Below are 17,417 nucleotides of genomic sequence, written 5' to 3' on the forward strand. Positions count from 1 at the left end.
CGGAAAAAAATATTTCACGATGTTATGGCGGGAAAAATGAATTTTCTCAAGGGAGATAATCATAAGTCATCATAATTCAATTTTGGCAATGAAAGAGAATAACATTAAATTATCATTTTATTTTCTAATTGATCACAGTAATACCAATATTCAAATTATCATACCAGAAAGTATAGACCTATTATATTATTTTTTATGAATCTGATTTTAATTTAATTCCTTTGAGCTGCATTAAATATTATATTTTCTTTTTCAAGAACAAATGCATTTTTATGTGACTGAAGGAAAGGGAACAAAATAATTTTAAAAGTTCAGACTGCAAACTATACATATTAACCAAAAAACTTACTTTTTTGTAGAAATTTTAGTTAATATAGACACTGACAAAACCGTATCACCATTAATAATCTAATTTGTCTGCATATGACTGTACACAATATGTTTAAACCCACAGCCTACAAATGCATCATCAAGCAGTGATTGGCCTATGAAATGACACATTTATTGAAAGTAAGGATTACATTGTTAAATTGGGGTTTATTCTATAACTTTGAAGTGAACTATGCTTTGTTTATTCTGTGATTGATTTAAACTTCCTCTACAATGCACGGGTGGAGCAAGTGGCTCAGTGGTCACAGGCGTTAGACCAGTGACCAAAAGGTCACAGATTCAAATCCCTCTGTGGTCTCATGATGTTATGTGTTGTGCGAATTATAGTCAAGGAATACTTTCTCTACATTTTCTAAGTCCACCCAGCTGAAATTGAGTACCTGAGCTTACACTAGGAGTTTACTTGCAATGGACTGGTGACCCATTCAGGGGGAGTCAATGACTCACATCCGCTTAGCACCACGGAAGCTGTGGATAAGCACCGGCCTTATGCGCCTTCATGCAATGGAGAATGATTTGACTTAACAACAGCGCACGGACTCAGGTCAGACTTAGGGGAAAGGAGAAACTATATTATGATGGCCAAGTCTGAAGACAGGGCCTTTACACAGAGGTTTGCTATGACCGCTGTGACCATCATACTTTGTTCAAAGTCACTGCGCATCCTTTACCCAAAAACACTATGTGGGTGAAGTATGACCCAGGTAGGGCCAAGAGAAAAGAAACTATATGCTCTGTACTAGTGATATCGGACATCCAGATGGATGGAATGATGGATAGAAGGAATAATAGACTCATGACTATAAGGTACCTGTATATCGAGACCCTAATAATGGATAACAGAGAGAGAGAGAGAGAGAGAGAGAGAGAGAGAGAGAGAGAGAGAGAGAGAGAGAGAACTATATCTAGTAAAGTCCTGTCTTTGGTGGTTGATATGAAGGTCAGAACAACTCTCCCCAAAACATGTCGCCACAGAGACACCAATTAATAGACAACCTGCCCCCAATTCAGGACAACACCCACCGGTCAAGACGAACTTGACTCCAACATAAAGACCACTTGTCCCCTATGATATTCTTTTTAATTTTTTATGAATGTACTTTTGGCTTCCCCGAGAATAGAGTGCAAGGTTGTTTCAGCCTCATGTACTCAAGCCCACGCATCATTATTTTTTATTTTGTTACACTTCACAATAAATAATGGTATTGAAGCAAACACACCCTTCATGCCCCCCCCCCCAACCAATTAAATACGGGAAGTACCCAATTTTTCATGCCAAAACACCAATTTTGTGGAACTAAATCATTTCATACCTCAACTATGACATCAATCAGGTATATGGACTCTACTTTTGATATAAATAAATTGTATATGGTTTTAATTATCTTTCAGCCTTCTACACATGTTAACGTTCTAAATTCAATTTTCACTTGTTGGCAGAAAATTCTTTTAATATATCACAAATAATCATGTGGCTGACATACTCAGAGACTTCTACAATGTTTCAATAACAGTTTCCACATGATCCCCAACACAGGACAGACAGAGGGGGGAATAAAAGAAATAGGTCATCCATTTAGTCTGTCCCTGACATTTAAATCTATCACGTGACTTTAGGCAGGTAACCAGACCAGGAAGAGTAAATACCTGGAGCCGCCATGATAGACGTTTAAGGTAAATCAGTTTGTACCTATCGGAATAACAGATATATTCTACTTTGAATGGATAAAAAATAGTGAAAATATCTTTTTATTCATCAGACCAAGAAAGTGTTTTGATATTTATATTATAATTATGATATCAATTTTAACAATTACACTGTAAAAAACATGCAAGGACAGGAAAAGGTCAAAGTACAGTATATATACATGTATACTAAAGATAAATATGAATGATACACACAGGTGGTTTACTTTATAACAGAATAGGTATGTAGTCATAATAACAAACATTTAATTTCTTATAAGCACTAAAGCATTGGGGGTTTTAAGAGATAAATAATCATAGATATTTGATTTCAGGATCTAGTACTCCAGTAATTTACATCGTGTGCCTGACCATGTACCCTAGGACTTGGGCCCAGGATGTGTTACGGTGTCGTCTCTGTGAGACCCCGGGCCCCCCTTTGTATTGTGACATTTGTCACATACATCTGTGTAAAGCATGTGTGGGGGAACATCTCTTGGATGATTCCAAAGAACACAAAGTGGTGCCATTTAAAAAGAGGGGATCTACTCCAAATTACCCAAAGTGTCCTAAACATTCCACAAAACAATGTGAACTTCACTGTGAACAATGTGACATTCCTATTTGCACACTCTGTATTTCTGGAGAACATTTAGGACATAAACCAGTTGACATTGTTAAACATATTGAAAGCAAAAAAGAACTTTTACAGAGAGAAATGCAAGAGTTAGAGAAATCCATTTCTCCTAAATATCAACAGATTGCCTCTAATATCCCAGTTCAGAAAGCTGCTCTAAATAAAAACAGCCAGAAATTGACAACAGCAATAGACAAACATGGAGAAGCCTTGCACAGAGAAATAGACACCATGATCCACAAACTGAAATCTGATCTGAATGAAATGGACACCAAACACCTGGCCATCCTCAACAAACAGGAAGATGAAATCACACGCACCATTTCTGAAATCACACAGACCATTACTGAACTGAAGAAGTTAGTGGACTCCAATGATGTCAGCCGTGTCTCTGCCTACACATCCAGGATTGCTGAATTCAGAAGATTGCCTCCTAAACTCACAGTGTCCTTACCAAGTTTTACCCCTCAGAAGATCAACAAAGAACAGCTTTATCAACAGTTTGGTTCTCTGTCAGCGTCATCTATCAAAACAGAAGAACAAGTCTACACCATGGATTCCCCCGGTGCTGAGTCCTCTCCCCCAGACAGACCGCTCATTGATGTACCACGGATCATCACACAGATAAACACCGAGTATGGACGCTCTAATAGATTATACAATGTGTCCTGTCTGAGGGATGAAGAACTATGGACGCGTGGTCTGGACAACAAGATGAGACTGTACAACCTAGAGGGAAAACTAGTGAAGTCAGTCCAAACCAAGTCAGGGAACGGTCCACTGGACATAGCAGTGACAAGGAGTGGGGATCTAGTTTATACTGATTACAAAGATAGAACTGTGAACATAGTGAAGAATACACAGATACAGTCAATGATCAGATTACAGGGTTGGAGACCTGACGGTGTCTGTAGTACCTCCTCTGGTGACCTCCTGGTTGTCATGAACAGTGATGATTATAAACAAACAAAAGTTGTGTGTTACTCTGGCTCCACAGAGAAACAAAGTATTCAGTACGATGACATAGGACAACCTCTCTATTCATCTGGTGTGTACAGTAAATACATCAGTGAGAACAGGAACCTAGATATCTGTGTGTCAGACCGTGGAGCCCGTGCAGTAGTGGTGGTCAATCAGGCCGGGAAACTCCGGTTTACCTACACTGGTCCTCCCTCTACTACCGAGGGATCATTTGATCCACACGGCATCACAACAGACAGCCAGGGTCGGATCCTGACAGCAGACAGTGACAACCGCCGTATCCACATCCTGGATCAGGACGGACAGTTCCTCCGCTACATTGACAACTGTCATTTACAGGGTCCATGGGGTTTATGTGTGGACACCAGAGACAACCTCTTTGTGGGTGATTGTGACACAGGTAAAGTGAAGAAAATCCAGTATTACATGTAAACATACTGTGTGTATACCTACATATATAAACAAACTGTGTGTATATCTACATATATAAACAAACTGTGTGTATTACCAACAAATATGTAAGCTGTGGGTATGTTTCATTGATATGAACTATATATAAACACAGTATATGTATTATTTACAAACAAAACATGTGTATATATTATATGTAAACAAAGTGTGTGTATAAATAACAGAAAATGTACATGTAAACAACATGGCTGTTTATATTACAGGTGAACAATCTCTATAATCATGATACTTTATACTTCATTGTATACTGATGCATGTAAGCAAATGAATATACTACTGTATATAGTAAACAGACTGTTAAAGATATTACATACAAATTAATTATGATTGTGAATTATGCTGATTTTTTTTGTTTAAAATAATAACTCAATGTATATCTATATTTCTTACTATGCAAACTTTGTTTTAATAAATTATTGAATCACCTGTTACTGCCGTTTCTTTGATTGAGTCTTGATGAATTTAATTACCTGATTACTTACTTGTATTTCATCTGCAAATACACAAATGTAGTCCTTCTGGTTACATCTATAATGTTGTAGACACTTAGACCGTCACAGCAATACCTGCATATGAAATATATTAATTAAAAAGCATATAACACCTCTATGGCACTTCAGAAGTAAGAATTAGGAAGACATTATATATATACCACAACAAACAAGAGGCCCAAGGGCCCTAAAGTCCACCTGAATATGAGATGAAATCCACTAGAGGATTCACAGAATCGCAGCTTTCTTTTAGTTATTAAATAGTATTTTGCTTAGGAGCAAGATTACATGATTTATGGGATTACAAATGATTAAGAAGATAATGGATTTGGTATTCTAAAATTTTCAAAATCTTTTGATTTTATTCAATGGCTGGAGAAGGGAGAATTATGACCAACATGAGTATTTTGACTTATTTTGTCATGAGGCAGGTTAATGTTTTTTCATTTCCAGCATGTAAATCATAAATTATTTAAATATATATATATGTGTTTAAAAAAGAAAGAAACAGAACCACTCAACTAAAGGTTATAAATTTTATTATTAAGGTCAAATATTTTTATCTCATCTAAACCACCTGCTCAGTTTTTTGTTCCCCCCCCCACGGATCTTTAATCGAAGGGTCATGCATTTTACACTTCTGGTTGATCCTCATACTGCACTTAGATGACCAGTCACCCCCCCCCCCACAAAAAAAAATAAAAAAATATTTTTATCCCACACAACACCAGCGACATTAACTCAGTAAAGTCATCAACAAAATCAAGAACTTAGTTTTCTGCAAGATGCTAGGTAGTATGATATAAAATTTCAATGATTTGCTATATGTTTACTATATTACAAAAAGAGTCCCACCATAACACCAGAACCACTGATTGAGAGGGTATAAATTTTTACAATTTTGGTACAGACTTCCTTCTCCATCTGTATTACGTACATAATTTGACTGCTAATACTTCAGTAGTAGAGAGGAAATTCCTCAAAGAATCCATATTTAGTATATGGACGCTAAAAACCAAACTTAACACAACCCCGGACCCAGCAGCCAAAAATTTACAATTTTCTTGTTGGCATCCATGCATATCATAACCATGTACCCTGCTTAATGTTCGACAACATAGGGAATTTTTCAAAATTGAATTTATTTTTACAGTTTTTACCCAAATTATATGACACATTAACACATTAAATATAGTCAGGATAGGTAATCCTAGCTAGCAGGCTAAAAAAACCCTGAAAATGTTTTAAAATTAATGAGTACTAATGCACCAAGGACGACTGCACGACAATGAACGAAAACGCATCGCAATACATGTAGGTCACCCAAGTCACTCAGGTGACCTAATAAGGGAGGTTACTTATAATGCTTTTTACAATGATAATTATTCTGATTTTGTACAAGTACGAACCTCCACATGGTCATGTTGGTTAGAATTATAACTTCTCTCTGCCCCTCACAGGAAACCATCCAGGTGCAGCGTGTCGAAAGTTCTCACCCGGGCCTACAATATTCACTCTTGTTTTAATACATTGTTAAGGTTTAATACAGTTTTGTACATATAAGATAACTAGCCTGTTTGTGTTGTATTTGTATATAGTTTATCTCCTTATTATACTGTAAAATTCATTTATTTTACAATTTCTACAGATAAAAATTAAATAAAAGTGTCAATTAATAACAATTGAAGCATTTCCATGGCATTGATGAATGCTTTAAAGGAAAAGTACATTCTTAAGAATATTATTGATCAAACTTGTTCAAACAGTAATAAATCTATATAATACACACATGTCCTTCCAATTACATGTATAATGTTGTAGACACTTAGACTGTCACAGCAATACCTGCATATGAAATATGTTACTTTAAAACCATATAACGCCTCTATGGCACTTCAGAAGTAAGAATTAGGAAGACATTAGATTTATCTCACAACAAACAAGAGGCCCAATGGCCCTAAAGTCCACCTGAGTATGAGATAAAATCCAGTACAGGATTCACAGAATGGCAGCTTAGTTTTAGTTATTAAGATCAATTCTATGTAAGAATCAAAATTCGGTGGCCACGCATAGTCACGGATTTTCCTCATACTTGACAATTTGATAGACTTTGGTGAGTAAAAAAGCCTAACACCATTTGTTTGTTGCTATGTGGTCCCGTTGCCATGGTAACCGAGGGTAAAGATGTAAAAATGGCATTTTAATGCTTATTTGAGAAGATATTGTGAGTAATGTGCAGAACTTGGGGTTTCCAGGGTAGTATATATTATTAAAAATAGTTGTCATTTTTCAAAAGAAAGAAAAAAAATCATGGAGAAACGCATATTTTTAGAGCGTTTCCATGGTTACTAAACAGAAATTTCAAAATCTGTTTTCTTCGTCTAATTTGAATAAAAAGTGCAAATCTTGGATTTTTTGGTAAACACTATTATGATTGTGCAATTAAAAATTTAAATATAAAAATTGAGAACCGTTGCTATGGTAACAAGCTTAAAAATAAGGAAAATTATAATATTTTTAGGCATCTTTAAATGGATATTATTCACGTATAATGAATAAATGTATAAAATCAAATGGTGAGAAAAAATAAAGGATGTCCTTAACTTTAATGACACTTGAAAAAAATTTGAAATTTTCTAAAAATAACTGCCGTTGCTATGGACTTTTTAAAAAGTAAGAATTTCTGTGTGATTTTTAACGTAAATTAATTTTCCATAGCAACAATACTTCTCTGTTGCATAACAAAGCTTTTTGTGGTGTATAATGAAAATTTAGATCTATTTTTACAAGTTCAAACAAAAACAATTGCAAATAAATTCTGAAATCAGGAGTGAAAGCATATCAAAATCATCTTTAATTTCTCAGTTTTTCTTAAATTTTGGCCTTGTTGCCATAGCAACGGATGTCAATTTTCATGATAAAATATATATTGCATGGACATTGATATGGATGTAAAGATTTAACAGTTTCCTATTTCGGCTTATTAAAAAACTGCAGAAAACTGATTTTAAAAATTCGTAACGGTTTCCATGGTAACATTTTAAAAGAATTGGTTTCTCCATCAATTTTTTTATATAATTAAAGACTTGAAAATAGGAAAAAGGCTGTTTTGTGTGTTTGATACTTTACATAAGTGGGCAAAACCTTCAAATATGGCTTCAAAGTAGGTAAGATTTGCTATTTTCCCATCTTTAGCCTCGATTACCATGGCAACGGTTACCCCAGCAACCAACATTTAGTGTTTTTTTGCGTTTTACATCTAGGTGTGTCTATGTATGAAATATTAGGAAAATTGGTGACTATGCGTGGCCAGACCCTTTTATAAATCATTGATTCTTACATAGAATTGATCTTAAGAAGATAATAGATTTGATATTCTAAAATTTTCCAAATATTTAATTTTATTCAATGGCTGGAGAAGGGAGAATTATGACCAACATGATTAAGTTGATTTATTTTGTCATGAGGCAGGTTAATGTTCTTTTATTTCCAGCATGTAAATCATAAATTATTTAAATATATATATGTATTTAAGAAAGAAAGAAACAGAACCACTCAACCAAAGGTTATAAATTTTACTATTAAGGTCAAATATCTTTATCTCATCTAAACCACCTACTCAGTTTTTTTGTGTCCTCCCACCTGTACACACTAAAACCTTTGATCAAAGGGTCATTCATTTTTGCATTTTGCACTTCTGGTTGATCCTCATACTGCACTTAGATGACCAGTCAACCCCCAACCCCCCTCCCCCCCAAAAAAAATTCTCATCCCACACCACACCAGCGACATGGACTCAGTAAAGTCATCATCAATAGCAAGTACTTAGTTTTTCTGCAAGACGCCCGGTAGTATATATGATGTATAATTTCAATGAATTGCTCTATGATTTACATATTACAAATTTTGGTACAGACCTTCCTCTCCATCTTTATCATCTACATAGTTTGACTGCTAACACTTCAGTAGTAGAGAGGGAATTCCTCAAAGAATCCATATTTAGTATATGAACACTAAAGTCCCATCCTAACACAAAAACCCTGACCCAGAGGCCAAAAATTTTACAATTTTCTTGACGGTATAGGGAATTTTTAAAAATTGAATATATTTTTACAGTTTTTACCCAAAATATATGACACATTAACACAATAAATAAAATCATGATAATCCTAGCTAGCAGGCTAAAAAAATCCTGAAAATGTTTAAAATTAATGAGTACTAATGCACGAAGGACGACTGCACGACAATGAACGAAAACGCATCGCAATACATGTAGGTCACCCAAGTCACTCAGGTGACCTAATAAGAAAGGTTACTTATAATGCTTTTTATAATGATAATTATTCTGATTTTGTAGAAATACAAACCTCCACATGGTCACGTTGGTTAGAATTATAACTTCTCTCTGCCCCTCACAGGAAACTGTCGAAATGCAGCGGCGTATCGAAAGTTCTCACCCGGGCCTACAATATTCACTCTTGTTTTAATACATTGTTAGGGTTTAATACATTTTTGTACATGTATGATAACTAGCCTGTTTGTGTTGTATTTATATATAGTTTATCTCCTTATTATACTGTAAAATTCATTTATTTTACAATTTATACAGATTAAAATTAAGTAAACTATTAATAACAATTGAAGCATTTCCATTGCATTGATGGATGCTCAAAAGGTGAGGTACATTCTTGAGAATATTATTGATCAAACTTGTTTAAACAGTTATAAATCTATATAAATTAATATACACAGTTGTCCATGTTCCTGATACCTACACAAAGGTTTACCTGATCTGTTTTGTTTGAAACTTGGTAGGTTGGCACTTGTCCCTGTACTCAATGTATCTGAAGATTTCTTGTAGAAATGATATCCTCTAGAAGAATAAAGAATTTCAGACTTACAAAATTTCTTCAGTCATGTTAAAATGTTATAATTGTCATTGAATTTTTTTATTCATAATAAACATGGTGAGTAGTTTTCACATCCCTGTCACACATTATGAACAAATAGCCTATTGAAATATTCGGAGCATATGAATATTTTTTTTTTAATTTTTGCATTATTTAATTTATTCGTGTTATAATTTAAAGATTTTTTTTACCAATTTTTTGAGAAAAAATTGGAAAATGTTACAAAACTTAGAACATAAATCCTCTATAGTGAAACTGCATTTAGTTTATGTACTGTATTCAGTAAGAATATATTTGGCATTTAAAGCCTATTTACCACAGAATTGACAGAAATGGGTTTCAAAACAATAGATCTTCACATCCATAATATCGTCTGTTTTACTTTTTAAAAAGTTGTATCTCGATTCCGACCGTTTTTCTGTGACGCTAAATTTCTACGAGAGGCACAGCATATTAATGACATTCATTAATAGGTTTCAATGATAAAGATTAAAATGCTCGTAATTCACATAATAATAGATAACAAATCTCAGTATTTTAATACACATAAGTTCTTGCAATATGTGGTGACACTTGGCTAAGGTCTTCTCCACAGTTGTTTATTTTATAAAAGTTTATTTCATAAAAGTTTATTTTATAAAAGTTCATTTTATAAATGTTTATTTTATAAATGTTTTTCTGATTCCTAGTGGTTATTTAAAACGATCATTATAAAAGTATATTGGTGATTTATTTTTATGAAGAACTGAAACCTATCGATTTATCAAATAAACCGTTATCATGTAACATAAATAAATATGAAACATCTAAAAAAGCAGGCCGACTTGGATTTTTTTTGCGTAAAAACTACAACACCAAAACTTCAGAATTTATCATTGTGCAATATACATCAACCCAAGTGTACCTGCAAATATCCAGGAAAATTTACCATCTGTTTTTATTTAGGGGTCTTCTTAAAATATGGGTACATTTACTAAAAGGGATATACATGTATAGGAAGTTGCAATTTTCTGCACTTCAAATCAAATCAAAGTACTGAAGTACTGAAAGCCGGGCTCTTTTGATGTGTCTTTATGGATATGTCTGTCTAGAAGAAAAAAATCAACAGTTGCTGCCTTGAATTTTGCAACAAGCGTTATAAATTCAATCCCCATTTCTTCAAAGCGCAGCAAAGTAATTCATGGAAATTCATGCGCATTGTATGTGTTCAAAATGCATAGTCTTGTTTTTAAAACACGTAATTAATAAGAAAACTAAAAAAGATAGACAATTCTCTTCAAATTAAAAAAAAACAACAAAAAAACACTTTTGACAAAACGTGGCTCTTTGTGTAACTATTTGGTATAGCGGAAGCGTTTACTTTGACGCTGTTCGTTTTTTTGTTTACTATTTAAGTTGTGCTATTTATAGTAACATTGGCGATTTGCCTGCCTAGGTCTCTGCTTTCAGCAGAGCCCGGCTAAAAATGCTACAATACATAGACGTCGAAAGCAAATTGAAAGTAGGGGGGAGGGGCGGTTAGACTTATCCGAAATCTTGACAAGACAAAAAAGAAAAAAAAAGAAAAAAAACAAAAATCACCGTTTCCTCCTATGCTCACGATCCTAATCCGGGGGTGGGGTTTTAATGATCGATTATTCATTCTTTTTGATTATGTTTATTTTTTGCACAATAGAAAGCTACAAAATTCCACCATCTGGTTTTTAAATTGGGTCATCTCAAGATATCAAAAATTAATGCATCAAACTTGCAATTTATTTCGAGTGTTGCAAACGTAGATTAATACAATGAATTCATTCATTAAAAGATTAGGAAAATTAATCACAAGGAGATAATATTTTTGTTTTCAAAATTTCCAAAGTTTACATTTTCTACTTTTTATTTTATGTCAATTCCTCTAGAAAGTTTCATTATATAATTTCACCATAAAATCACAACGACAACCCCCCCCCCCCCTCCCATCCTTATTTTTTCATTGCTGGATCCTCTGAATATTTCCTCCTCTATATCTGAAATAAATCTAGTTTTAATCCAAAAAACACTTTCTTGTCGATCTGGTTTTTGAAAACAATTTTCCTGTGTATTATAAATGAAATAAAAGGGTTTTTTTGTTCGTTGTTAAAGGTCCATTTAAATACATTTGTTTGTTTTTGAATAAATTAACATATTGTAGTTGATGAACACAATTTTCTCGCCTCCTGTGGAACACAAAGTTAAAAACAAGATATATTTTAAAACAGCCAGGAACACATCATATTTAATTCTAATAAAACAATAGCTGTCTTAAGATAATAATTAGAGTCTGTTATACATTGTAACATTTTAATTTTTTTTAATAAACAATAGCCCTCTTATCATTAATGATTTGAAGAAAAAATCGTCCCAAGTTATTCAAAATGAAATATTCGAAGAACATTTTACGGATATTCTGAGCGTGACTTTGACCTGTGTCCTGGATAAATCTTACTGTTCGTCCCATATGAAATATATGGTGGCATATTTCTGACCCCTACATGCAAGATAAATTAAATTATGTCAACATAATTATCTTGCATGTTGACATAATTTATATTGCATGTAGGAGCAGAACTATGCCACCAAAGAAAAGGGATCGACAACAATCTAGGCTCGAGGAAAAGTCATTTCACTGTCTTGTATTACAGACTGTTAAATAATACAGAGTTTGATTTTTCATGTGTAAACTGTTAAAGACCTCTATAGATATCAATGTCCGATGAGTATTGTTTACAAGATCTTCATCCACATGTCAATAAATTTAGATACAAAGGGGACAATAGTAGGGGAGTGAGGACATTGAACATGACCCGTTCAAAAAGCAATCCTTCTCAAAACACGTGCATTTTTCTGTAGTTTGTTTGACAAAGACCGTAATAAAAGTCAAGGATACACGATTATTTAATTGACTTTCATCACTTATGTAATTTAATGCACTTCCATTACACATCCTATGCCTAGATAAATCAATCAGTCTACCAAAATTATCGTCGGATGCTCAACATAATGATGTAGGATTAACGGCCAAATTTCCTCTCATATGTGTAAAATGAGAACAAATTTAGGGTAAAATAACTGCCGACATTTCTAGACACCTTGGCCAAAGCTGACAATGGATACCCCTGGGTGTGCCCTTCCTGTACTCAGCGTTCGGTAGCTCTCCTGGCCAAAATTTGTCAAGGTATAGATACAGTCTGGAAATGAAGCATCATCCCTGGTTACCCCTACAACCATAATCTGAGGACGGAAAACGATAGTTTTACGAGTCCCAGGAAATGTGTCTGAAGCTTACTTCAAAGATGACTTAGATAAGGAGAACCAGTTAACATTGTTAAATGTGGTCTTATTTCATACTTGTAATGGTTAGTTTATGTATATCCAAGGAACAGAAATCATTCTTTGAGTATTATGAGGTTATCATTTTGGTCGTAATGCCTCTCGATATTAGTACTCAGAAATGATTCCTTTTTACTTCAAGCAATTGTACGATTAAATATTTTATCAAATGTTTTTTCTCAATATACGGTGGATATCACTCATGAGATTAATTTTTGATATTACACTGCGTGTTCTTACGCGACGTGACGTCATAATTAAACATTGCGTAGGTTTAGACGGTTGATTGGGTTGATTGACGTATAATAAAAAACTAAATAATAATATTCAGTTGAAAAGTGTTGAGTTATAAATGTGAAGCATTTAATGTCGTTTCAATTATTTTTCATGAATTCATAAAAAATGTTCGAAAATGAAATGTTTGTTTGTTAAACTTTTTTCCATGCGTAAAGTTGTTACGTCTTGTAGATAATGTGTTGTGCGGCTCACAATTAGACTTTTTACCGAAAAAATTGGGATTAATAAATTACTTAGTAAAACATGTGATCTCTCATGCTTGGCTCGGGGATACAAAACACACAACTCGTTGGATAAAAATCATATACAATCGCAAATCATGAGATATCCTATATATACATGTATCAGTGACATTTTTACGTTATTTTTATCTCATATACCAGCATGTAAACCCAAGCTTGCGCCCCAACAGTACGTCATTTGCGTCATTGATGAAATTATTGAACTATACATTACAAATTTAATTTTTATTGCTATTACAGACAAGACACTGGGGAATGTAAATATAACATTTAAATGTTTCTTTGGTCAGATTATTTAAGTGGGCGTTCCTAATATTTTATTAGCAATACAAAGATGCCTTTAATGCAACATTACACACGTAATACAATTGTGAATTCAGCCAAATCTTTTAAAAAGAAAACCCTAAAACATACTATATCAATATCATTAAAAATTTCCATAACTTTACATAAAGTTATATAATATGTATTGGACCCACGGAGTTATCCTCACGAAAAATTTCTTTGGAACAAACAAAATTGGAACTGTGATCTTTTTAACATTGCAAAATTGAAAAAAAATAACAACCAAAAGAAAAGAATAAACTTTTTTCCAAAATTACTTTTATTTATCCAACATCCAAGTTTTCATTGTAAAATTCCATAATTGCAAGGAATAATTATAAAATGATCACGTTGCTACGAGGCTGTTGTAGACGTTGCTATGACACCAATCAGCACCGTAACCAAGGGAAACATTTCTGTCATAGTGTTGTACTACATCCATCTTTCCATCTGTAGAAAAAAAGAGGTTAAAGTTGATGAAAAAATAAACAAGATATGTTTGTAAATCTTAAATAAGTTCCCTTTCTACAACCAATTGACAAGGCTTTATTAGCAACCCTGGAGATATTTGCCCTAAGTGATATTAAACCATGACCTTTATGACTGTCAAAAACGTGTATCTAGAGATATTGGTGAGATATGGGTCAAGCAATGTAAATAAAAAAATTCTCGATATATGTGTGACCAAATGAATATTCTGAATATATACTGACAAACAGTAGATAATCAGTCTGCCCTTTGATTCAATGTAAACATCAAAATTGTTTTGAATTTCCTCCAAAAAAAAAAACAACTAATGGTAAAAATGTGGACATTTTCAGTTTTTATATCTTTTGATTTTCTATATTGTATATTCACTTTCTCAGAAAAGTACCTTCAATTACTACTAATAACAGGTGTGTTATTACATGTGGTATGTTTATTGACCACCACATGGTAACCTACGTACAAGGTGACAGTTTGGATATAAACTACAGGTATGTTATGAACCAGAATCATCCACCACATGGTAACCATTGTACATCGTGGCTATGAGATCACTTATTCCAGGTGTGTTATTACCTGAGATATGTTCAGTGTCCGCCACATGGTAAACATTGTACATTGTGGCCGTCATATCACTAATTACAGGTGTGTTATTACCTGAGGTGTGCTTAGTGTCCACCACTTTATTTTGTGTTGCACCGTGTTGAAAAACGAACGAAAAAATATATATATCAAAATGTTTATCTTTATAGACCAAATATTGTCAATTAAACGAACTTTTTTTCTCAAACAATGTGAGCTTATCAGTATTGTTAAACTGAAGGATATTAATTCCTATATATTTATCTCCATAAAAAATGTACATTTATACTTCATATATATTTTGTACAGAATAATTTCTCCTCTTCTCACTCATAAAGTGTTTACAAATTGTGTATATGTTTGTAATATTTTCTATGTTGTAAACTACAACCAATGAGAAAAAATAAATTGTTCAACCATATGGTAACTATTGTACACTGTGGCCAGCAGAACACTAGTTACAGGTTCATTATGACCTAAAATATGTATACTTTCCCCACCATCATAGCTATTGTACATAGTGGCCACATTATGTATAGTGTACACCACATCATAGCTCTTGTACATAGTGGCCACCATGACACTAATTACAAAAGTATTATTTTCTGAAATATGTTCAGTGTCCACCACATGGTAACCATTGTACATTGTGGCCGTCATATCACTAATTACAGGTGTGTTATTACCTGAGATATGTTCAGTGTCCACCACATGGTAACCATTGTACATTGTGGCCCTCATGACACTAATTACAGGTGTATTATTACCTGAGATATATTTTGTGTCCACCACATGGTAACCATTGTACATCGTGGCTGTGTGTGACCAGGGTGCCAATTGACCCTACAGATGTCCCGCCTAAATGTGTGTCTGCCAGTGGATGCTTCATCTGTCTGCAGTTCCACGCAAGGAGGTGCTCATCATAGCTACAACACAAACAAACCTCTATATATTAACATGTCTCATCAACAATGCATGCAATCCTGTTTGAATTGTTGCTAAAAAGGAGAGAGAAAACTATTTGTAGACATTTAAATGATAATTTGTGATACACATATTTAGGACATAAAAAAACATTTATTTATGTATATATTTATAATGTATAAAGGATAATTCTTTCCTTCCTGTATAAAGTGGATGGTCTCTGACTGGACAATACTAAATACTGCACATGCCCATCTCATGTCTTCATATTAGCAAAATATTGACATTAAAATCAGTAACATTATAATAGACATAATTTTTCTGTTTGTTTCAAAATTGAATACAAATTTTCCTTAAATGGATTTTTATTTTTACCAAATCTTGCAAAATTACAAAACTTACTGTGTCATACATGTATTTATTAAAACTAGTATATGTAAATCATTAAATTATTTTGCTGATATCTGCATGTAGTGTAGTATGTTCCTTCATAGCTAGGTTATTAAGAGACCTACCTTTTACTGAAGAGTATTAGTGAAGAAGACTTTTTCATATTCTAGCCCATTAGTTAACATCAAACCTACAAATTTATATATTAAGGTTTCTTATGTAATGGTATTGAACAAAACATACACAGCAGAATAATCGGTTAATGTACAATATCTTAGATTCAAAACAGTAAATATGCAACTCCATGCTAATCAAGAAGGTTGATATCTTGACAAGAACAATTTAAGACAGATAAAAACCTCCTTTAAAATTATTGAAGTTCGGATGATTTTGGACTGTTAAAATTTCTAGATATTTGTGTAAATATGCCAACCTGTGCAGACATCATTGGTGTCTCAGTAACTGAAACTGTGATCCAGGCCTCATTATTATGAACTTTCAAGGATGAAACAGGAATGGGCTCCCCTGAGCTCAGCTGGTGAACTTGTACACAACCATCAGATGAGGAGGAGGTCAACATTTGGTGGTGCTACAGAGGAAGCAAAGCGGTCAAGTTAACAAAGGTATAGTCCACTCTGAACAAGCGTTCTGAATTTGCTTCATGATATGACGTTTGTTTTAGAATTCTACAAGAATTAATTTCTTCTTTACAGGAGATTTTCAGGATAGAAATAAACTTACCCATTGAAATATGCAGCTATATGATATTTTGATAAAAGTGAGTAATTTTTCTCTCGTACTATTTTTATATTATTTTCATTATTTTGTGCCCCAACAGTGTATGTAATTTGATACGTATCAATTTTTCAAGTAACGCAGATTTTGTGTTTCCATGCTGAAAAAAACAACTATGTGACTTCGTTGAAGAAGCAATGTGCCGATAATGAATTTATTAAAAAATAAAAACAAAATCTAAGTTGTTGTTTTATCACAAAAAAGACATTTCAAATGTAACCATTGTTAAAACGTCTTATTTTTATTTTCAAGTTTACTGTATGCATAAATTGTGACCAATCACATCTTTTCTGTACGTTGAAAATACAAAATATATCAACAAAGGTAAAATTTCTACATGTAAAACTTATCACTTTCTTCTACGTTGCAAACAGATCAACAATAGGAACATTTTACAATTGCTAGACCATGGTGTACATTTGAATTATTTCCATGGCATTGATGTATTCTTAAAAGGTGT

The 17,417-nt window shown here is 33.4% G+C and overlaps 1 protein-coding gene across 1 annotated transcript; it reads left to right on the plus strand.

Annotated features, from left to right (window-relative positions):
* Positions 1-2,013: 2,013 nt before the first annotated feature.
* Positions 2,014-4,587, plus strand: LOC128164554 (tripartite motif-containing protein 3-like). Its single transcript, XM_052828469.1, has 2 exons — positions 2,014-2,064; positions 2,412-4,587. The coding sequence occupies exon 2, from the start codon at positions 2,450-2,452 to the stop codon at positions 4,124-4,126; it is 1,677 nt and encodes a 558-aa protein (XP_052684429.1). The 5' UTR covers positions 2,014-2,064; positions 2,412-2,449; the 3' UTR covers positions 4,127-4,587.
* Positions 4,588-17,417: the final 12,830 nt, after the last annotated feature.

This window comes from Crassostrea angulata, chromosome 10 (assembly GCF_025612915.1).
Source record: "Crassostrea angulata isolate pt1a10 chromosome 10, ASM2561291v2, whole genome shotgun sequence".
NCBI classification, from domain to species: Eukaryota; Metazoa; Mollusca; class Bivalvia; order Ostreida; family Ostreidae; genus Magallana; species Magallana angulata.

Excerpts from the sequence above, each read along its gene's own strand:
- LOC128164554 (XM_052828469.1), top strand. The coding sequence starts at position 2,450 with ATGTACCCTAGGACTTGGGCCCAGGATGTGTTACGGTGTCGTCTCTGT.